Source organism: Leptonychotes weddellii, chromosome 13, assembly GCF_054177405.1.
Source record: "Leptonychotes weddellii isolate Sample4059 chromosome 13, ASM5417740v2, whole genome shotgun sequence".
In the NCBI taxonomy this organism is placed as follows: Eukaryota; Metazoa; Chordata; class Mammalia; order Carnivora; family Phocidae; genus Leptonychotes; species Leptonychotes weddellii.
Window position 1 is genome coordinate 33,497,767 of NC_138381.1, and position 23,920 is coordinate 33,521,686.

General features: G+C 43.5%; 1 protein-coding gene across 4 annotated transcripts in view; it reads right to left on the reverse strand.

Annotated features, from left to right (window-relative positions):
- Positions 1-1,677: 1,677 nt before the first annotated feature.
- MOCOS (molybdenum cofactor sulfurase) overlaps positions 1,678-23,920 on the reverse strand; it is a 45,379-nt gene continuing 23,136 nt past the window's right edge. For 2 of the 4 annotated variants that reach the window (XM_081801387.1, XM_081801388.1), the window contains exons 9-13: positions 19,658-19,820; positions 14,363-14,441; positions 13,094-13,215; positions 7,562-7,667; positions 1,678-4,815 (exon numbers count right to left, since the gene is read on the reverse strand). In XM_081801387.1, the coding sequence (XP_081657513.1) occupies positions 4,614-4,815; positions 7,562-7,667; positions 13,094-13,215; positions 14,363-14,441; positions 19,658-19,820 (672 nt within the window). In that variant the 3' untranslated portion in view covers positions 1,678-4,613. Of the gene's footprint in view, positions 4,816-7,561; positions 7,668-7,989; positions 8,087-13,093; positions 13,216-14,362; positions 14,442-19,593; positions 19,821-23,920 lie in introns of those variants that run through there. The other 2 variants (XR_014139631.1, XR_014139632.1) reach the window with 2 other exon arrangements.

The following is a 23,920-nucleotide window of genomic DNA, read 5'->3' on the forward strand; positions in this document are numbered from 1 at the left end:
GCCCCTCCTGCTCATGCGTGTGCTCTCTCTCAAATAAATAAATTTATTTATTTGAGAGAGAGAGAGCGAGAGAGAGCATGAGAAGAGTGAGAGGCAGATGGAGAAGGAGAAGCAGACTTCCCTGCCAAGCAGGGAGCCCGACGTGGGGCTCGATCCCAGGACCCTGGGACCATGACCCAAGCCAAATACAGACACTTAACCGACTGAGCTACTAAGGTGCCCCTAAATAAATCTTAGAGAAGAGAAGGGAAGGGAAGGGAAGGGAAGGGAAGGGAAGGGAAGGGAAGGGAAGGGAAGGGAGGGGAAGGGAAGGGAAGAGAAGGAAGAGAAGAGAAGAGAAGAGAAGAGAAGAGAAGAGAAGAGAAGAACCACAAGTACAAACACAGATTCATGTACAAGGATCTTTCTCACATTATTTGTAGTGGGGGAAATCTGGGAGTATCATAAACATGAAACAGTAGAGAAGAATGGCCACACTCCATTTATATATCATGCAGGTATTAAAATTAATCTATAAAGGGCTTTAAATAAAAGGGGTAATATTTATGTTTATAATTGAAATAAGCAGGAAACAAAATTACATGTGTATTCTTATGTATGTATATATGCATACACAGCATCTTAAGAGGGGTCATACCATATGGTAGAACTTCTATTCTGGTTGGTCTGCCATGAGCGTGAATTGCTTTATAGCGAGAAAATCTCCCATAAATGTTAACACAAAAAAAGAAAGTATGCACTCAGCAGTGACAAGGTGCTTCTTTTTTTGCACATATAAAAAGGGCACAGGTGCTCCTCTGCTCACTCATGGGCAAACACAAAGTATGCACTGAAACCCGGAACAACTAAATGTGGATGTGTCTTGACACATCGTATCACTCTCCTTCTGGCTGGCGGCCACTACAGGGGAAATATAACCTCACTGTGGTACCAAAGTCAAGTTGCGCAGGCCTCCAGAAGCAGCTGGAGGGTGCTGTATGGGGCTCTGCTCAGCACTGGCCTCGATCCCAGGCAGACCTACCACCTCTCGAAGCCTCATTTCGTCATCCAGCCCCTTAGCTTGATTGGGTGAGGATTCCAGATACTATTTCTAGGATGCAAAGCCCAGACCTGGCACTGAGTCATGCTCAAAAGCGGAAGCTATCATGATTATACACGAGAATCCCCCAGATGGAAGACTTCCACAAGATCAGAACACTAAGCCCTCCAGGATCAAGTACAGAACATTCTACCTTCTCTGCCTAGAACATTATGATTCCCAGGCCGGGCTCCCTCTGAGCCTGAAGGGCCATGACCCTCAGAAGAGATGTCCCACAGAAGGAATGTCCCACCAGCCCCAGCTGCCATCCAACAGATAACACTTCAAGTAAAAATCCTGTCATTTTGGTGAAAAGACTCTTAAAACAGTTTCTCAAGCTGGCAGAAAGAAAGATATTTTCCAGGCACTTTTTTCAAACACCAAGACAAAGAAATCAATTTTCTTTTTTTTTTTTTCAAGATTTTATTTATTTGAGAGAGAGAGAATGAGAGACAGAGAGCATGAGAAGGAGGAAGGTCAGAGGGAGAAGCAGACTCCCCGCCGAGCAGGGAGCCCGATGCGGGACTCGATCCCGGGACTCCAGGATCATGACCTGAGCCGAAGGCAGTCGCTTAACTAACTGAGCCACCCAGGTGCCCAGAAATCAATTTTCTTAAAACATTGTCATTTTTAACCTTTTTTTTCTAGTACTCTTATTCATTGGGATTTTTAAAAATTGTTTACAATCATACATGTTCTTTAAAAAATAACTCAAACGATACAGAAGCTTTAAGACTTAAAAGAGGGGCGCCTGGGTGGCTCAGGTCATGATCTCAGGGTCCTGGGATCAAGCCCCGCATCGGGTTCCTTGCTCAGTGAGGAGCCTGCTTCTCCCTCTCCCTCTGCTGCTCCCCCTGCTTGTGCTCTCTCTTTCAAATAAATAAATAAAATCTTAAAAAGAAAAAAGAATTAAGAGAGAAAGCGCTCAGCAGGTGCCTCCCTCTCCGTCTTCAGAGGCAAGCGGGGCTAAGAGGCTGTAGGAGGCTCAGGACTGAAGCTCGCAGCAGGATACGATGAGCCATGCGCCTGTGCAGGACACTCCCTGGGTTCTCGGAGGCCACTGTGCTTCCTCCCGGTGGGCATTACTCCACAATACATATTGGACACCCTTCCACATCCGTACTCAGAGACTACCCCATCCTTGGGCTTTGCAGTGTTCACGATGGCCTGGCATTCCTGGGGGCTGATGTTCTTCCCTGTTCTACGAAGCCATGTAAACAGTTTCTAATTCTTTGCTGTTATCAATGATTTTGTAATAAAGGTCTTAATCCACATAACCCTCTTTGCCATTTAACATTTTTTAGCGTCGATCTCTGTAAATGAGATTCTAAAGGCAACAGGTGTCAAAGTTTTTATGACTTGATGATCCCCAGTGAAAAAATCACTTTCCAAAAGAGATGTGCTAAATCTCTTTGCATTGCAACAGCCTCAGCCTGAGTACTGGCATCAGCAAATGTCCTTTAAGCAGTTCGTTTTTGAAAGGCACAGTACTAACTACAGTTTATACTTTTTAGTGCCTGCACAGGACTACACTGTATGAATGTAGCATAATTTATTGAACCAATCTCCCTTTTGTGGATATGTAGGATGTCCTCCAAGTTTTCATATTTATAAAAGCCCTACAATAAGTTTTTTTTAAAAAGATTTTTATTTACTTGAGAGAGAGAGCACTAGCGGTGGGAGAGGGACAGAGGGAGAAAGAGAAGCAGACACCGCTGAGCAGAGAGCCCGACACAGGGCTCGATCCCAGGACCCCGGGACCATGACCTGGGCCGAAGGCAGACGTTGAACCGACTGAACCTTCCAGGCATCCCAATAAGTTAAGTCTGTAATATAGCTCTGCACGCTTGTATGACTGTATTTTACGGAATAGATTTCTACCAGTGAAAGTATTGGGCCAAAGGGAAGGCATATTTTCACTTTTATTAGTGAATGTTTATTAAGAACAGTGACCTAAAGAAAGCAAAGCATCTCAGAAAAGTTTCTCAGAGACTCTTTCCTGTATTTATGCCCCCGGGTCCCTGAAGAGCCGCAGGTGCTAATGTTGCCAGGACTCATTCTGACTGTGACAATAAGCTAGTTCAAGTTCTTTCGCTTTCCTCTTTTCTCCCTTTATTCCTCCCTCCTTCTCTGCGTTTATCAAACAACATAGATCAATGTCTGTTAGGTATCAGGCAGGATACGTCAGAGCAAGTGTTTTAAAGACATGGCAGGGACAGAGCAACAGGAAATAAGGAGGAGAAGAAGAGGTGAGGAGGCAGGGATGAGGGGGGCGGCGGGAAGGCTGGTGCCAGAGAGAGGTCTGTGGGAGTGAATGTCACAGAGAGAAGAGATTGCTTTCTTCAAGGGGAAGCAGCTGTCCGGATAAGAGGACGTTTGGGGAGTTAAATGGATAAAAGAAATTCTTTAGGACTTTTTTGTGCCATGCAATTTAACTGCCCTCCAAAAGCTCAAACTTGTGACATTCTTCAATAAAGATTTCAATTCTTGTTGACTGCTTTTCTGGATATTACCGTGGTGCTCCTTCCAAGCACAGAGCTGGGACACAAGGAAGCCCATTATAGTCAGTTATACCATCGATTAATAACACTACTATCAAAATCGTTTCATCCCCCACTAAAGAACTGGGCACATTCTGTACAGATGACCCATCCTTCCATTCCTAGCTATTCCTTATCTTTCCTGTCTATTCATTCTCTCAACAGTTACTGAGCACTGACTCTGGACCAGGACTGTTCTGGACCCTAGAGGGACAGCAGGGAACAAAACACACTTGGGCCCCACCCTTGTGTGCTCTGAAGGAATAAGCAGGTGCTCTGCAGAGTCGGACCTTTCCAAGGAGGTGACATCTGAGTGGAGGCCCTGCAGTGGCCGCAGGAAGAGCATGCCAGGCAGAAGGGACAGCAGGGGCAGAGGCGCTGAGACAGGAAGCTTGGCATGTTTAGGGGATGGAGAGAAGGGTGGGATGGCAGGCAGGGGGAGGACTGCTGAGCTCCCAGAGGCGGTCAGAGGACTCAGGGCTCAGGGGCTCTGATGGGCTCCAATGAAGAATGCAGGTTTTAGCCTAAGACTTCCTCCCATTGTTCAGGCCTACCACATGATTTGGGGATCTCAGAGGCTGGGGAGAGAGGGCAGCCCGGGCTTTGCCTCTGATGACAAGCTCCTCTACAAGGGCCAGTGAGGCCAGAAGGCAGAGCGAGGGAAGAAGGTGGAGTGGCCATGGGCACCGAGGGACCGCTAGGCGTCTGGGTCCTCCTCCACAAGCACCAGGAAAGTCCACTGGGTTCCAACAGGATGAAGTTCTCACAGACACAGTATTCTAAGGAAACAGAGTTTAAGCCTAAACATAATGATGAGGTGGAGGTGCACTAAGCCCGCGAGCACCGCCCAGTGGGAAACGGACTGCTCGTGGTGAATAAGTGATGGGTCCTTCCAGAGGGAGTCCGAGACTGCAGATGTCACAAACCCTCCTGCTGAGGTTTTGCGAGACAGAGTCAAAGACAGAGAGGGATTCCCGCCTGCCACCCTCCTGGCCTCAAATAGAGGCCAATTTCCATTTGCAACCCTTGAGGAAGGAACTGAACTTCCCGCAACTCACCTGGAAATGCAAGGAACCAATTGAAATCCCATCCCACTTCTCTTCTTCAAAAGCCCTTGTTCCACTGGTAATAATATTGGCACGGAACCGTGAGATGAGGTCTTTCATTGGGAATAATTCTTCCTTTCCATGCTCATCACTGCTTAAGACATACCGAAAAGGGGGGAAGTGGGGAGGGGTGGATAATGGCACAGTTGTAATTGTTCAACATTTCTAGCACTCGATGCCTGACTTCACCACCTGTCCTCTGGTCAGAGTCCTAGATGATTAGAACAAGCTTCTACCACGAGTGGAAGGCCAGCAGACACCCAGCTGTTAAACAGACCTCGATGGTGTCCCCTGGGAGATAGTCCCACCTCCTAGAAGCAGAGCAAAGGGTGAGTAGATCTTAGCTGGAGATGAATGACTCTGGAAACCAAGTGAACGGGGGTCAAGTGAACCAACTTCTACAAAAATACCAGTTCTACAAGGTGAGTCCAGATGAGGCATTTAAGGAGCATCAACAGGCTTACTTACCAAGGACCTAAAATGTTTCAAGAGCTCATACTCTTTTTGGATATTAGGATGTCATAAAGCACCAATGAGTACATATGGGAGATTTTAGTATTTATTTCCCACAGAGGACAGACTGATGATTACCAGAGGTGGGGGTCGGAGCAGGCAAAATGGGTGAAGGGAGTCGAAAGGTACAAGCTTCCAGTTAAAAAAAACATATGTCACGGGGATGTAATGTACAGCACAATGGCTGTGGTTATTAACACTGTACTGCATATTTGAAAGTTGCTAAGAGAAAATCTTAAAAGCTCTCATCACAAGAAAAATAACTGTTAACTATGCATGGCGACAGATGTTAACCAAACTTATCGTGGTGATTTCTCAATGTATATAAATATTGAATCATTATATTGTACATCTGAAACTAATATTTTATGCCATTTATATCTCAGTAAAAACAAATTTGCTTCCTAACTTCCAAACTGTTTGCAGTTTTAACTAACATATACCATTTTTATAATTCTTGTTTACGATTTTTGTTTACTGCCATGAGGCCTTATAAAATGACTCTCTGCACCTCCATCCACCCCCCTCCCCAAGGGAAAAAGCACTGAAATAAAGCGTCTGAAAACTTAAACAAAAGAACCCACTGTATGATCCCATTATACAGGGTTCAAGAACAGGTGAAACTATGTATGTGAACGAAGCCAGGATAGTGGTGACCATTCGGTAGGGCTGACTAAGAGGGGAAGGTTTCTGGTTTACTAGAAATGTTCTCTACTTGATCTAGGGGGTGGTTACATGGGCATATACATCTGTAAAAATTCACTGAGCTATGGACTTATGATTTTTGTGCTTTGTTGTGCTTCAACAAGAAAACATTTTTAAGTTGGCGGGGGGAGATTCTTAAGTATGATTGGAATTTTCCCTGGAAATAGACCTGTAGGCTCTGGTGGAGGCTAAGGCTATATCCCCATCCCCTTCCAAGCAGGGAATGGTGTGTGAAAAGCCAGGAGCAGGGAGAACCATGTCTAGCTTTGCCACTATGTGCAACTCCCATGACCGACGAGAATGACAATTTCCTCATCTGAAATGCGAGGGCTGGCACTTCCCAGTCCTAAAATCCTTTGATTCCGGATTACCTTCCAGGTTACAAACCCTTCTTTTGTGCTGTGTAAAAAGAAAAATTTTATGTTCAAAAGCTATCATGGTCAGCATATGCATTATTGAGTCCATCAAATTTGAAAGTAGAACAGAGACACACCAACCAGAGCCCCCAGCGACCCTTCCGGATACTAGGCCCAGGCTGGTCCTCTTACCTGTCCCACCTACTCCCTGCTCCCCAGCCCTGCATTCAACCAGCTGGTAGGAAATATGGTCCCCTCCTGGTAGGAACCAGGACTGCAGCAAGCATGTCTCCACCTCCTAGTTTTGCACACCACGAATCCCAGACGACCTCTGCCCTACTCTCTCCAGGGCTCTGGGGACCTGAGGAGGAGTGTCACGGTGCCTGGACAGCTCAGTGAACACCCAGGGACCCTGCAGCTGCATCAAACTTATGTACCAAGGAGGGCGAGCTGGGCCATGGCCAGGGAACTCTGTTGCGTGGTTTTGCCAATGACTATAAACAGGAGTTACTACAAACAGTCCATCTTTGTCATTTTTATTAAGCTATATTTGTAGATGTTTGTGAGTATGCGCACATACTCATAACCAGGACCACATGGCATGTGAAAGTCATAGGATCCCGGGCTCATGGTGACAGGCGCGTGCACCCCCTCCTGGCCTGTGGACTAGGGATGAGTAGCCGGTCCCAGCTCTCATGTAAAAACGGGGTGACTTTTTTTGCCCTAATGGTCTGATTACCTTGGTACTTCAATTTCCTCTAAAGAACGATGAAGGGGGTTGAGAAAATCCTTTCTAAAGCTGACCCGCTGATATGTCAGGGCCCTTAGAAAACACTGGATGGGAGGAGGCAGGCAGCGGTGTCAGTTCTGTCTGATGATACAAACAAATAATATCTGTAGCTACAACTCTAAAAGCCTTCATAACCACTCTTCTTTTCACTCAAACTTGACTGTGGAAGTAGGGCAAGGCTCCTAGGGGACAGGGGGCGGTGGAAGGGTGGGCAACAAAATTGGGTCAAGTTCAATTCAATTAAAGCAAATGTTAAAAATAGAATGATTAAAAAATGAGGCTTGGGGTTGACTAAGCATCATGAAGGCATCAAGAGAGACGTGGGAACTGGACCTAAGGGCTTTGTAACTTCCCAGAGCCTCGGTCTCTCATCTGGACTCCATGACTCCCCCGTCCACTCCATGGACTCCGTGGCTCACTGCCAGAGTCACGTGGTTACGTCTGTCTGCTATTCCCAAGGCAAAGGATCTTACCTGGCATTTAATTGCTGCTGGAGCTCCAAAACACTGGATCTGTTTATCAGCAAATACTGTGCTTCATTCACCAGAGAAAGGGTGGCTGTTGGACCCACAGCCTGATCTAAAAGTGATGGAGTATTTTAAACAATCTAAGTATCCATCAGTGGATGAATGGACAAAGAAGATGTGACAAACACATATACATGTATATATGTATACATTCAGCCATGAAAAAGAATGAAATCTTGGGGTGCTTGGGTGGCACAGTTGGTTAAGTGTCTGACTCTTGGTTTTGGCTCAGGTCATGATCTCAGTGTCGTGAGATGGAGCCCTGCATCTCTCTGCTAGAGATTCTCTCCCTCCCCCTCTGCCCCTCCCCCTGCATGCACTCTCTCTCTCTCTCTCTCTCTCTAAAATGAATGAATAAATAAAATAAATGAAACCTTGCCATTTGTGACAACATGGATGGACGCTGAGGGCATTATGCTAAATGAAATAAGTCAGACAGAGACGCCACAGGAGCTCACCTGTATGTGGAATCTGAAACAAACAAAAAACAAGCTCATAGATACAGAGAACAGATTGGTTGTTAACAGGCAGGGAGTGGGGGTAGGCAAGATGGGTTAAGAGAGTCAAAACATATAAGCTTCTAGTTATAAAATAAATACATCATAGGGATATAATGTACACCATGGTGACTGTAGTTAATAACACTATACTGCATATTTGAAAGTTGCTAAGAGAGTAAATCTTAAAAGTTCTCATAACAAGAAAAAAATGTGTAACTATATACAGTGACAGATGTTAACCAGACTTATTGTGGTGATTGTTTCTCAATATATACAAATATCAAGTCATTATGTTGTACATCTGAAACTAATATAATGTTATATGTCACTTACACTTCAATAAAAAGTTTAAATAAATTTAAAAAGAAGAGTTGCTTTCTCAGAATGCAAATGAATCATGCTTCCATTAGCTTGCATTTTTAAAAAGAAGAGACTATTTCTACAAGGGAAAAATGGTGTCCTGGAAATAATAAAAATGTTGTAAGCATGGCCCAAATCTCTCACACACAGAAAGAAAAAGAGCTCCTAGAATACTCTGTTAATAATCTGGAAAAAAAATAATAATAAAATGGTGAAGTGAAATCAGTCCAGCAAAAAAGACCTGGAGACAACATTTAGAGGAGAGATGGGAGGGAGGTGGAGTTGGGGGACTTCCCCAAAACAGTCGAAAGAGGGGCCTAGGGTCGTGAGATGGAGCCCCGCAGCAGGCTCTCAGCACGGAGTCAGCTTGAGATTCTCTTTCGCCCTCCGCCCCTCCCCCCAACCCAGGCACTCACTCGCTCTCTCAAATAAATAAATCTTTAAAAAAGAAAGAAAGAAAGAATACAAGTTTTAAAACTACTGGAAGGAAAACATTAAAAACTCATAAAAGAAAGTATCAAGTGTGCCCAGAACCGCTAGCAGCTTCTGTCAACCATTTGTTGGCTGGCCGTCACTGTCTTTAACGAGATGTTGAGAAAAAAGGTCTGCTGGGCCAAGGCCAAGTTAGCGGTCTCCAAACCAAGTTCGTGGAACCCAGAGTACACAAGAATGGATACTTTTAAGAGAAACTTTTACATCGACATGGATGGGACTGGAGGGGATTATACTAAGTGAAATAAGTCAAGCAGAGAAAGTCAATTATCATATGGTTTCACTTATTTGTGGAACATAAGGAATAGCATGGAGGACATTAGGAGAAGGAAGGGAAAAATGAAGGGGGTGGGAATCGGAGGGGGAGATGAACCATGAGAGACTATGGACTCCCAGAAACAAACTGAGGGTTTTAGAGGGGAGGGAGTGGGGGGATGGGTTAGCCTGGTGATGGGTATTAAGGAGGGTACGTAGTGCATGGAGCACTGGGTGTTATACGCAATGAATCGTGGATCACTACATCAAAAACTAATGATGTATTGTATGGTGACTAACATAACATAATAAAATTAAATTAAATTTAAAAAAAGAAAGGTAATAAAATAAGAAATTTTATGCCAATAAATAAATAAATAAAAGAATGAAAAAAAGAGAGAGAGAGAATTGCTTTCCAGACCCTCTACTTCCATAGGTCCTCTTTGCTAAAATGGCTGCGTCAGGGAAGGGAGCTGGAATCCCAGCCCCCTCCGCAAAGGCCCTTCTGGAACTTCACAGAGAAAGGCTCACTCACCTCTCCTAAGGCGCATTGCCACTGGGGACTAAACCTCTCCGGGGTGGAAAACAAAAGCTCCATTCAAAGCCCTGGGGTCTGTGCTGAGAAAATAAAAGCCTCTAAAGCAGAGTGAGTGAATGAGCCTCCTGCAGGTCAGATGGGTTCCCATTCCTCACTCTACACAGAACTGCCCAACCTAATTAAGTGGCCAAGAGACAGATGATTCGAGTCACCATAATGTGAGATCCCTGTGCTTTAATCATGTGCCTCAGAAGGAAGGTTTGAGTGACAGTGCGTTCACCAAACCATCCCCAGCTTTTTATCTGACTTAAATAAGGTTTTCCAGAGAAGAATCAGTGCTGAGCACCAGCTTTTCCGGCCACAGGTGACAGTCATTCAGGGACACGGGAATAAATGGTGGGGGGGGGAGGATCGCCCAGGCATCTCATTAAGAGATTCATTTTCAACAATGTTTTCCCTTTATGTTTATTAACTATTTTTCAAAATTTATAATACCTGTGTTGCTTTGATAAACTGTGTACTATTAAAGACTCAACCTAGAAAATATCTCCTAACACGTCGACTCTTATGATCACAGTAAACTTGAAAAATGTGTATACATTTCAATTTATATATAATTGTAGTTTCAGATAACAATGATAGAGTGATCAAGGAAAGATTTTTTTTTTAAGATTTTATTTATTTATTTAACAGAGAGAGCAAGAGCGCACAGGTGGTGGGAGTGGGAGCGGGAGCCCGATGAGGGGCTCGATCCCAGGACCCTGAGATCATGACCTGAGCCGAAGGCAGACGCTTAACCATCTAAGCCACCCAGGTGCGCCAAGGAAAGATTTTCAAGCATGAAATATATAACACTAAAATAAAATGCTGTCAAGGAAGTGGAATGGAAATATAAGTTGAAGAGGAAAAAGAAAGAAATAAAATTTCTGACGATTAAAAGGCAGTTTGCCCATACATATATATATATTTTAATGAATACCCTTGAGAATCAAACCACTAAATATTGAGATTCCACTGGCCACTTCAGATGACAACCTAAAAATGTACAAGGAGGTAGTGTAACTCTAAAAAAGCTCCTCTCGGGTGTACCAACCTAAAAATGTTCAAAGACCAGTGGCCTAGCCCATCAGAGACCTCTCTACCATAAACGGCATCTGTGCGGTTTAATATTCTCAAGCTGACACTCCCCGGCACTGTATCATGCAGGGGACAGACTTCCCCCGGCACCTCCCTTTGCCTCACCCAGGTCCCCATCTCCCACTAGGACAGCTGCTGCCACCTCCAGCCTCGCCTCCTGCCCTGTACCCCCCACCTCCCTCTGTGATGCAGCCTCCACACCGCACCAAGAGTGTCTTTCTAACACATGTGGCATCACAAAACTCCTCAGCTTAGAGTTCTTCAGTGAGTGCCCCCAACCACAAGATGGTACTCACTGCCTCTTCAGCCAAACATTCATCTCTTCTCCCCAGCTCTGCCCCAGGGCGCCCCTACCCACATTCCACCCTTCCTAAGCCCTGCTCTGGGCCCATGAAATGCCAAGCCCTGCCATTCGGCTCCCGACTAACCTTCCTGCCTCTCTCTGCCTAGAAAGCTCCTATCTTACGTTAAGATGCAGCTCCAAAATTACCTCCTCCCTGAAGCCCTCCGTGACTCACTCCAGGTGTAGAGGATGCCGCCCCCATACCGATGCCCTTTGCCCTTTATTGTGACCTTTATGTTGGTGTCAGTGCCTACTGATAAGCCATTGTCTCTAAACTTAGATCTCGAAGGACCACAACCATTGCTTCAAAATCTGAGCCAGCCTCCTGAAGACCCAGCTGAGCCCCAGGTAGACGGGAGGCGCTAGGAATGATCAGAGCTAATCCTATCAGCTCATTTCTATGGTGGCCCAGGTCTTGCGGAGCCCCACTCCTTGCATGTCCCTACTCATAGAATTGCCCATTTCTCTCTCCCCTTTCATCATGTCTCTAAGCTCACCCGTGCCCAAACTCCACCAGTTCATCTCCTCAATTAGCTGAGCACATATTTATTCCCCTTCTCCATCACATAGCAACTCAAATTATTGAACAGATTCTGACATGACCAACTGCCAACACTTCTAAAAGTGTAAGTAGATCATTACATCCTTTGAATCCTCTCTCTACCATACGTTTTCAGGGATCCATAGGTTCACCCATGCAGGTGATCCCTCGATCCAGTCACTGGTCCCCATACTGTCAAAATGCTACTCTCGGATTTTTTTTTTTTTTTTAAGATTTTATTCATTTATCTGACAGAGAGAGACACAGAGAGAGAGGGAACACAAGCAGGGGGAGTGGGAGAGGGAGAAGCAGACTTCCCGTGGAGCAGGGAGCCTGATGCGGGGCTCGATCCCAGCACCCCGGGATCATAAACTGAGCCGAAGGCAGACGCTTAACGACTGACCCACCCAGGCGCCCTACTCTCAGATTTCTAAGCCAGTCTCTCTGGGAGCTAGTCCCTAAGCCAGGTCATCCCTACACAGACCAACAATGTGGCAATGACGCATTCATCCATTCATTCATCTAGTATTTATTGAGCAACTATTATGTGCCCAGTGCTGTTCTGAGCACGGGGGATGCAGCACTGAACAAAGCATACAAAAATCCCTGTCCCCTCAGAGCTTACAATCTATCACAATCCCATAAACAGAATAACTGAGTAAAATGCATGGCCTCTCGGATGGGAAAAGTACCACACAGAAGAATAAAACAGGGAATGAACTGAAGAGGTTCTGCTTCTAAGGAGAGCCGTCAAGCAAGGCTTCCCTGAGAGGGTGACGTGTGAGCAGACACCCGAAACTGATCTCTTCTTCCCATGTGGTACTGTTAACTTTCAGGTACTTTCTTCTCTGCTGTCTCACTTCAGCTAACAATAGCTCTGGCAGGAAAAACTCTGAGCACTTTTACAAGTCGAAGGAGTTGAGGTCTACACCAGCCGAGGCACCACGAGGCTCAAGGTCTGCCAAGCTCCCACAGCCATGTGGCAGAGCCGAGACTGGAACCTGGGTTGTCTTGTTCCCGCATACAATCTGAGGACATGGCAAGTTACTGCTGTTTTTATGTAACCCAGTGAAACTGTGCTCTGAAACAGGGAGGACTGAGACCGAGTGCTTGTCCGAGGCGGGGCGACTGGCTGGAAGCCCACCTCCACCTCCTCGGCATCATTCTGGAGACCACACGTGGGTCCTGCAGACCACCCTGCTTTCTGCGCATGAGCAAGTCGCCCTGTAAATCCATTCGATGGGCTGATTTGGGTGTACGCCAGGGTAAACCCAAGTTCCTGTCCCCTAAGAACCAACCCCAAATGTGATACCTTTGCCCCGTCTCTTTGCACTTCTTTGAAAGTCTGAACTTTGTTTTATCAGTTGACATGGACGGCCAAAAAACCTTGACAACCAGCTCGAAATTTTTTCTCCACAATTATAAGTATTGACCCTGAGGGAGAGAAAAAAAGGAGGGGAGTGAATGTTATTTAGTATTCCATTAAATAATAATCTAAATAGCAAAAAAGTTAGATTGCAAAATAATACAATGTAATAAATATAATGTAATATGATATTGCGTCCCAGGGAGAGAAGCCTACAGTGAAAACGTGCTCAGGAAGCTGCGGGGAGATGGCCAATGAGGGGGAGACCTGAGGGCTGGGGCTTGTGCAAAGCTTTCGGAGCAGATAGAAAGCTTTGGAAGTTCATCTTGAAAATCCTTGTTTATATTATTTTTTGCCACTAATACCACAGAGCTTAGAATGTGAGAGCTTCCAGAGCGGTACTTTGCTTTAAGAAGCCCTTGAACCCAGACTTATGTTCAGGATTTTTACTATGGGCCTGACTAATATTTTCCCTCATGGCCAGACTACATGGAATAATGGGTTTGGTTTGTGAAAAGAACGCTATGCCTTCAAGTTACCAATAGAAGTACATTTATTGATCCAGCTCCTTTTTAACTCTGCAATCTTAGAGACTTTTTAAATATAATTTAAAGCATTTAAATTTTTAAAAAATTGTTCTAAAATCTACACATCACCAGAATTTATAATGCAAAATTGCTAATAACCTATATTGGGATTACAAGATAGAATGGAAAACCTGTCATATCCTTAATTTTTACTGGATCAAATAACTGCCTATCTGTGTCTGGAAAGGGAAGTGTAGAATGAAACCTCATTTAGTTGCACTTTCTCTCCAATGCTTTGAGAGATTGAATGGAAGTCCATTCTCATCAATCGGAGCACTTATGGTTCTGAGCAGAAGATGCCTAACTACCTCTTTATGAGCCAGAAAATAGCATTTCTCTCAAATGCAGCTAAATGAAATGTAGAACCAGGAATGAGCCTCATAAAAAAAAACAGCAGGTATCCCTAAATGGCTACATTTCTCTCCTTGCTGGCATCCTGAGGAAGGAGCATGTTTGGTAGGTTTGAAGAACAGCAAGGGGCAGTGTGACCAGAGTGGAGTTCATGAGGGGTAAAGAGCAGCTGACTAGATGGGGGGTGCAGCGGAGGACCCATCTACAGGGCATTGCTCTCTTCCCCCTCTGTGCCACCTGCAGACGGACCTGAGATTTTCACCTGCTGCAGTCTCACCTGTCCGCACAGACCTTGCTTTGGCAAATCTGAGCCTGTTCACCGTCCTCCTCAAGAGGCACCTCTATAGGCTCCATCCCTAATGAACAAAGGTTAGAGACAGATTTATCATCAGGCAAAAAGAACAACTATTTAAATGAAAGTCCATTATCATGAAATATACAAGAATTGTAATGACCCCGGAAATTGGTTGGATCAAATAATTGGCCAGATCTTCGAAATCTCTTTATAACACAGAGATTCTCTTTTGCATGCTCATGACCACCAACAGTATGAACATCAAAGAGTCTTCTCAAAGAAGGCTGCACTTGAGCAGTCACACCCCCAGTAGCTGGAACACTGTAAATCCCTAAAAAGATTTCTCTACCTCTGAACAACTCCACATCCCAAGGTCATTGTTTTCTAAGCTACCTTAAGTCCTTTAGAAATAGGCAGGCATGAAGGCTCATTCTGTAAAAATATCTCTGTAGAGTGTTAATTCTCAATAGCCCCTGGGAGGCAGCATCAAATTGGACTCCTGTGCTTATCGTCATTATCTAGATAGATAGACAGATTGATTGATAGATAGATAGGAATAAAACTGTTACTATGTCAGTGGGGTTGGGAAACTTTTTTTTCTTTAACTGTTATGCATATCATTAGTATGAAGGAGTATACAGCATATGTATGTAAGTTTAAAGAAGAATAATAGTTAACGCGCGTGGACCCATTACGCAGCTAAAGTGCTATTAATTCTTTAAATAAAATCAGAGTGAAATAACGTGGATGAAACAAGAGGAAACTGATCCAATGCCGTGAAGGAGTGAAAGACCTTTGGTAAAGGCTGGAACTGCTGAGGCGGTCTGCTACTCTGCAGTCCTTGTCCTCTATAAGTCCTTAAGAGTCCAGGGAAAGGCATGAAGCCAAGACACCTGAGTTGACTGTGTGGTGGCCCCTACTCTGTGGACACGAGAAGCAGGAGATCCTCCTGTGTGACCCATCTGTGCCCTCCGGCCCTCTCAGCACTGCTGCCAGTCACGCTGCTCACCTGCATGACCCAACCTGTCCCTCAGGCAAACGCATACCCTGCACACCTGCATCCCTGCCCATCCCAGTCCTTCTTCATCACACAGAGCATAACAAATGGGCATATCACCAGCTTTGGATCATGCCTGCTGCTTACACCCTGCCCATCACCACGGGGCTTTCACCACGACAAAGACAGAGATGCAACAATTTGAGTACTAAGTATTCCATGAACTGTGTTCCCTGCTCCTCTGCACCTTACACATGCACAGCCAGTTCCATACTCTTGCCCCTGTGTGGGGAAAGCCAGAAGAACTAATCCAGAATGTTCCCGAAGTTTGGAGAAGGAATGTGCTGTGCTGAGTAATCATAGACTGCCCTGTCAAAAGGGTGTGCATGGGGCGCCTGGGTGGCTCAGTCGTTAAGCGTCTGCCTTCGGCTCAGGTCATGATCCAGGGTCCTGGGATCGAGCCCCGCATCGGGCTCCCTGCTCAGTGGAGAGCCTGCTTCTCCCTCTCCCACTCCCCCTGCTTGTGTTCCCTCTCTCGCTGTCTTTCTCTGTCAAATAAATTTTTTTAAAAAAAAGGGTGTGCATGGAAGAACAGCACAGTGACAGGTATGCACCCACAGGGGAGAGCAGTAAAATGAGCTTGGAACACTGGTTATGAGGAAGTAACCAGAGCAGAGAGGACAGCATGTGGACAAGGGCACTCCCTGGGCAGCCAGTGGGGGGCCTGTACTCAGCCTCTTTCTCTCCTTACACAAGGCTCTAAATAAATCACTCAGGATCTTTGGTCTTCAGTGGCCTTCTGAAGGTCATTGCAGGCCTCTGGTTAAGGCAACAAAATCTGGGATCCATGCATGAATTGAACTCAAGGGCCCCCAACAAAGTTCATGGGAAGTGAGTTCTTTCCATATGTACTAAGCCCTGTGCTCAGCTCAGAGATACAGAGAAATAAAAGAGCCTGACCTCTGGACTCAAGATGCCTAAAACCTTTGGGAGTGACAAGTCACATGCATGAGACCATTATAATGTCTTGTTTTATTGTTTCTTATTCAATTTGTATTGTCATGCATTGCCAAAGGATGCCCTTACCCCACCCCTGCAAGTGGGCAGAATATCTGATCCATGGTGGGAGGGGACATCACACCACCTCACAAAATGCTGCTAATTTGGAGCGGAAGTTATTAGATATTTGTTTTCTTTCTCTCTCCCATTCTTTACATTCTGAGATAAACCCTACATAATCATGATACATATTTTTATGCTTCAGAGACTAGAAAGAAAGAGAAGCAATCTACTCAATTCTTTTTGTATGTTAATATCCTGGATACCTGAACTTAAATAAGAAAAGCACAGAAAAAGAAGGTAATGTATCAATCTCACTAATATATAGGTACAAAAATACTAAACAAAATATTAGCGAACCAAATCCATCAATGTATCAAAAAGTCATTGCCAAGTACTGTTTCCCCCCAAAGTCCAAGGACAATTTAGTACTAAACAATTTACTACTATAAGACATCACACTAATAGACTATAGGAAAAAAATATGATAACCAAGAGATGCATAAAAAGCATCCAATAAGCATTGACTATTAGTCATCATTTGACTAAATAAGAAAAGAACTATTTCAGCTTGGTAAAACAAATCTATCAAAAACCTACAGTAAGCATTATTCTTATTTTTGAAACTTTAAAAGCATTCTATTCAGATCAGTAATAAAGAAGGATATCTTCCATCACTGCTTCACCATTATACAAGCAGGCTAAGACAATGCAGTAAGATAAGAAAAAGAAAGAAGAGTAATAAAAATCAGAAAGAAAGAAATGAAGCTATTATTATTAGAAGATGATATGCCTATTCACACAGAATATGTGAGAAAATCTTCAGATCAACTAATAAAACTAACAGGAATTCAGAAAAAGTACAGGGGAAAACATCAATATACAAAAATCAATAGCATTTCTATGTTCATTAATAACCAATTAAAATATTTAATAGAAAAAAGATAGTATTGGGGTGCCTGGGTGGCTCAGTAGGTTAAGCGTCTGCCTTCAGCTCATCCTGGGATGGAGCCCCGTGTCAGGCTCCCTGCTCAGTGGGGAGCCTGCTTCTTCCTCTCTCCCCTGCTCGTGCTCTTTCGCTCTCTCTCTCTCTCAAAAAAAAACAAAATCTTTAAAAAAGAAAAAAGATAGTATTAAAAATATTCCAATAAACTATTACATAGTGGGGCACCTGGGCAGTTCAATCGGTAAAGTGTCTGACTCTTGATTTTGGCTCAGGTCATGATCTCAGAGTTGTGAAATTGAGCCCCGCGTCAGGCTCCGCACTGCTCTCTCTCTCTCTCTTTCTCCCTCTCAAAAATAAATTCATTCATTAATTTAAAAAAACTATTACATAGAAAAAAAATGTAAAAGTTTCTGGAAAATATTAAAATTTGGAGCAACTGAAGAAGTCTTAAATGAGAGAGACACTATTATAAATAAAAGACTCAACGTATGACATAAATTCTTTTGAAATTAATATATGATATTACAATCAAAATATGATTACAAACATATGACTACAAAATATGTGATTTTACAATCAAAATTCCAACAGGACACACCAATAAAAATACACAGATTGTCAAAGTGGATAAAAAAAGCACGAGCCAACTCTATGCTGGATACAGGAAACTCACTTTAAATATTGTGATACAGGCAGACAGATTAAAAGTAAAATGGAGCCATCAAGAAGGTAAAAAGACAACCTACACAATGAGAGAAAATATTTGAAAATCATCGATCTGAAATGGGGCTTGTATACAGAATACAGAAAGGACTCTTACAACTCAATAATTCAAAAATAAATAAGCAAAGAATTTGAATAGATATTTTTCTGAAGAAGATACACAGATGACCAATAAACCCAAGAAAAGATAGTCAACATCATTAGTCGTTAAGGAAATGCGAATCAAAGCCGCAGCGGTACTATTACACACCCACTACGATGACTACTGAAAAACAGCAACAAAATAACAGGTGTTGAGGACGTGGAGAAATGAGAACCGCCGTGCATTGCTGGTGGGAATGTAAAATGGTGTTGCAGCCACCTTGGAAATGCTGAACATACAGTTCCAACATGACCCAGCAATTCTACTCCTAGGGTACATACCTAAGAGAATGGAAAGCATATGGCCACATAAAACTTGTACACAAAAACTTGTACTTGTGGGGCACCTGGGTGGCTCAGTCGGTTAAGCGACTGCCTTCGGCTCAGGTCATGATCCTGGAGTCCCGGGATCGAGTCCCGCATCGGGCTCCCTGCTCGGCGGGGAGCCTGCTTCTCCCTCTGCCTGCCGCCCCCCCTGCTTGTGCTCTCTCTTTCTCTGTCAAGCAAATAAATAAAATCTTTAAAAAAAAAAACAAACTTGTACTTGTACACAAATGTTCACAGCAGCATGATTTCTAACAGCCAAAAAGTGGAAACAATCTAAATATCCATCAACTACTAAATAGATTTTTCAAAATGATATATCCATGCAATGGAATATTATTCAACACTATAGATGACCCTTGAAAACATGGTGCTAAGCGAAAGAAGCCAGTCACATACCGTGTGATTCCATTTACACAAAACATCCAGAATAGGCAAATCCATAGAAACAGAAATTCGATTAGTGGTTGCCGGGGGTCAGGGATGAGGCTGGCGATGGGGAGTCACTACTAATGGCTACGAAGTTTCTCTTTTATGGAGATGAAAATGTTCTGAAGTTGATAGTGGTGACGGTCGCACAACCTCGTGAACATACAAAAACACTACTGACCTGTGCACTTCCCACTAGCCACATTTCGTGTGCTCAGTAGCCACATGTAACCAGTGGCTACCAATGTGGACAATATAGATATTACACATTTCCATCAACACATAAAGTTCCATTGGACAGAGCTGATCTATACTTTTATATATGTTAGATAGTTCATAACAAAAAGTCAACAAGGAAGAATTAAAGCTTGAGTATGTATTACGACAAGTGACTGAAATAAAGGGAATGTAAGTGAAAAGACATAATTTTAAATTTTATACTTCTTTATTTTCTGAGTGATTTGTCAGATCTTTACCTCGCTCCTGAGATTTCTCAAAACACAAGGAGCAAGAACTTTGTGTGGTCTCTTAGACAACATTGGACTTACTTTAGGATTATTTTAATATTTGGTAGAGGAAAACCTATTATTTTACCTTCACAGGAGTATAAAAGCTACTCTTGACAGTTGATTTGTGAAAATGAACCCGGTTTTCACACCTTTGGCTTTGATGACCATGATCTTCTGCTGCAGGTCAATGAAGGGCTTGATCAGGCAGAGCCGGGGCTCCTGCTTCTGACTCAGACACACACCATTGTGGTTCACAACCATCCAGCTCCGGTCATACAGCAGCCCTTGCTTTCCTAGGGGCCACTTGGTCACCTAAACAAAAAGGTAAGTGTGTTTTAGGACAGAGCTCCTCAAAAATGGTCTCCACATTATTGCACTGTGGCTGCACAAATACAGACAGACTTAATGAATGCAGCACACACTCTTGAAGGAGGAAATGAAGAAGAACAGAAAGTAAAGCCAAGTAGACAATGCAAAGGAGACCATGTGAGCGCTAGATTCTTTCCATTCACCCTCCAGAGCCACTTCCTACCCTTCTCCTCTTCAACCTGTCTTTTAAGGGGGTAATGTGTGTGCATGGAGCAACACTCAGAGAAAACAAGAGTGTGCATGGAAAGTAAGTCTCCACTCCACCCCATCTCGAAGCTCCCCTCCCCACAGACTTCCATCACTCTCACTTTTTGTCTATCCTTCCACAGTTGTGAATGCTGCATAGGCCTACTCCCTTACTATAGACATATTTCTCGCACAAACTGTGGCTATCCTGGCCTGGTCACTGGAGAAATGGCTGATTCTAGGGCTGGGTCAGGAGCATCTGGCGGTGGTAGAAAAGTAAGGAAATACTCAAAAAACCAAATGATGGGAGTATGTCAAAGGGAGGCAGGAGTCAGCTGAAAGCATGCCTGCTGGCCAAAACTGGAACAATTTGAGCAAAAATAAGAATAATGATGTAGTACCATATTATAACCCAACATATAAAATACATATTCAGGAGTCAATACTGAAATAAATACCTGATTGAATAAATAACAAATAAATGCCCAAATATATAAATAAGAAAAGTTAAATCTCCCATACAGAAGAACCTCAAATAATTGATGTAGATGCTCCCCCTCAAGAAAGAGGATTATAACTCCCCACCCTTTACATGTAGGCTATACTTATTCACTTGCTTCCAAAGAGTTCAGTACAGAAAGGGAGTGGAGGAGAAACTTTATAGTGAAGAAACCTAATAAACACTCTCTCAACCAGAGATCAGAGTTAATTAACATCAATAGTGAGAAGTCACGTTGACAGTATGTACTATGATATGATATGAAATAATACAATATGATATATGATATGATGAGAATAGTACTTTGCCTCTGTGGTCCTCCTCCCAAAAAAAAAAAACCCGTAACCCCATGAGAAAGACATCAGACAAACCCAAATTGAGGGACATGCTAAAAAATACCTGACCAGTACTCCTCAAACTGTCAAGGTCATCAAGAACAAAGAAAGTCTGAGAAACCGGTACAGCCCATAGAAGCCTAAGGAGACATGACCGCTAAATACAATATGACATCTGGGATGAGATCCTAGAACAGAAAAAGGGCATTAGAGAAAAACTAATAACATTTCAATGCCAGGTCTTCACAGGACTTTTGTCCACAGCTTCGTTGCTAACAGCACTGCAGGCAACAGCCCATGTCCAGTAGCCCCATCAGTGAGGGCTCTTCTGGAACCAGCTCTCCACTGAAGAAAAGCATAGGCAAAGGCGAAAAAAATACTTTTGAAGTAGTTAAGAGACAATCATTCTCGAACTGTGAAGGAATCCATTTCACCCAATTGTTTTCCTCTGAGCACTCAATTCAGCTACCCAAAAGAACCTGAAAACTTCAATAGTGGGTGATGAAGAGTGGGAAGCAATTTTTAATCAAGGGGCATTTTGGGGTGGGTCTTCCAGGGAGGGACCTCAGGGAAGACTGAGGCACCACGGAAAGTAAAGGAGAGGAGTTACAGGGCACAGGGGGAGGGCACAGAACTCAAGGAGGAAGAAAGTCAAGGTAAGCTTCACCTCAAGCAGGGCGGGCCCTGTATTCAGGAAGTGGAAATGTCATGTAATGGGGGGTGCGGGCACTGTGGAGACTGACAGTGTGCATGGAAAGTAAGTCTCCAGACAGACCTGGGTTTAAATCCCACCTCAACCGTTATTAGCTTTGAACAACTTCCTAACCTTCCTGAGTCTTGGCTTTGTCACATGTAGGATGGACATTATTATCATTTCTTATAGTATCGGCTAAAAGCTAAAATGAAATATAAAATGTAAAGCAACTGAAATATATCAGATGATCCATAGGTGCTAATCTCTTTACCTCTCCCTTCACTTTTTTTCATGTATCCAATAGTCTCCCCACAGACTATAGCTGCTTCTGTTGGTCCAACACTCAAGCTCTGCAATATTATGGTCTATAAGCCTTCACGGGTAAGCCCAGAAACCACCATCATTATTTCTTATTTATCTATTATTAAATATTATTTCTATAGGAAAGCCCAGAAACCACCATCATTATTTCTATAGGAAAATATGTTTTGAATTACAAATAACTTCTTAGAAGACAATGTGTTACTGGGAGACGATCTTCATGTCTCTTGTTTCTGTGTGTCTGTTGTCACGAGCAGAAGTACTAACTGCCCTTTCGTTCCAGACTACCTTTCTGAGTATGTTTGTATATTGAATACAAGTAAATACAGTGAATACAAGCCTCTGGGTAGGAGAACAGGTTTGCTCACAGTCCACTATTATAATGTCTTCCTCTGAGCAACGGCTAGGCATGTTTGCTCACATCCTATTATGAGTACAGTTCCCTGAGGGAGGGGTTCCTCAGCCATGTGCACACCATCCGCCTGGGCCCCTCTGTAGCCCCTCTTGGGACTTGGGGGGCACAGGGAAGCAACACAAACATGAAGCTCATGCTGCCTGCTGTTCTGTGAGTAATAAAGCCCTTTGTCTCTGACCCAGGAGTCTCGTGTTTTCTGCCAGCATCGAGAACACTGTGGCAGGCTAGCTGGTTAGCTTACAAGGAGGGCAAACCTCAGACTCTTCACAGTTCTTCACCTATTTGTGGAAATAGGTCTATAATTTTCTATCTTTTATTTTGCCATCTAAAAATATAATGTGCTGGCTTCCCCTTTTCTCCTTTCTTCTTCCTGAGGGAGGGAGGGAACTGGCATGTGTGGGGCTGAGCCTTCAGCTGCTGCAGCGGGGGTTTGGTTACAGAAGGAGGAGTTGAGCAAATAAGTATCTGGTGAAAGTATAGAAGCCAGGTTTCTGACAGGAGTTACAAGTATGGAGAGGGGTATAGATAGAATAAACAATGTGGTATTGGATTGGAAGTGGAGGTGTTAGTGGGAAATTGGGAGCATGGCTAGCTGGTAGAGATAGATGATAGATCGATAGTTAATAGATAGATAGATATAAAAATACAGATATGTATATGCACACATGTATGCAGAGTATCCCAAAAGTCTTAACACGTACATATATGTGTGGTGGACAGAATAATGGTCCTCCTAAACATGTCCACATCCTAATCCCTGGAATTAGGCAAAAGGGACTTGTAGGTGCGATTAAAGTTGAGGGCCCTACAATGGGGAGATCTTCCCGGGTTATCCAGGTGGGCCCAATCTAATCAGATGAGTCCTGTTAAAAGTTTATGATAATCTGTCACAACAGCAAATATTTTTAAGCTCTGTACACTCAGAGGGCATAGGAGCAAGGTCAAGGATCAGACTTGGCAACCAAGTATTAGTTTCTCAATGTCATTCTCTGATGTAAGAAGTGAAGTGCCTTTGATGAAATGACCCATTCCATTTCTCAGGCAGGGGACATATAGAATGAGCCTAGAACACATTATTGCACCAGAAAGTAAGGAAATGCTCAAGGAATAACAGGGACATATCAAAAGGACACAGGATCTAACTTGAAGGAGCTCCCAGTGGCCAAGTCTGCAGCAATTTAAGCATCAAAATAAATACTGATAAAGATGGGTTGCAACCTTTTGAGCAAAATCAGCATCCATGAGTCCATGAAGATACAAAAAGAGAGAGAAGAATTAATGACTAAATAAACATGGAAGAAGGAAAGCTCTATCCTACAATAGAATAGCAACGAATAAATCTAAAAAGAATGATGGAATTTCTTAAATTACCATTTTGCAATCATCATTCCAATCATTGATTTAGGCAAAAGTCATCAATAGATGCTAAATCTAGTGAATAAAAGTTTGACAAGGAATAGGATATTTACATATCCTCAAAATATCTCTCCACAAAATACTGAGCCCCATCTTAAGCAAATGATCGTTAATGTCACCAGCATTGGGACAAATGAACAGTGTGTGTCTCCTTCTGGGATGCACTGAGAAAGCATA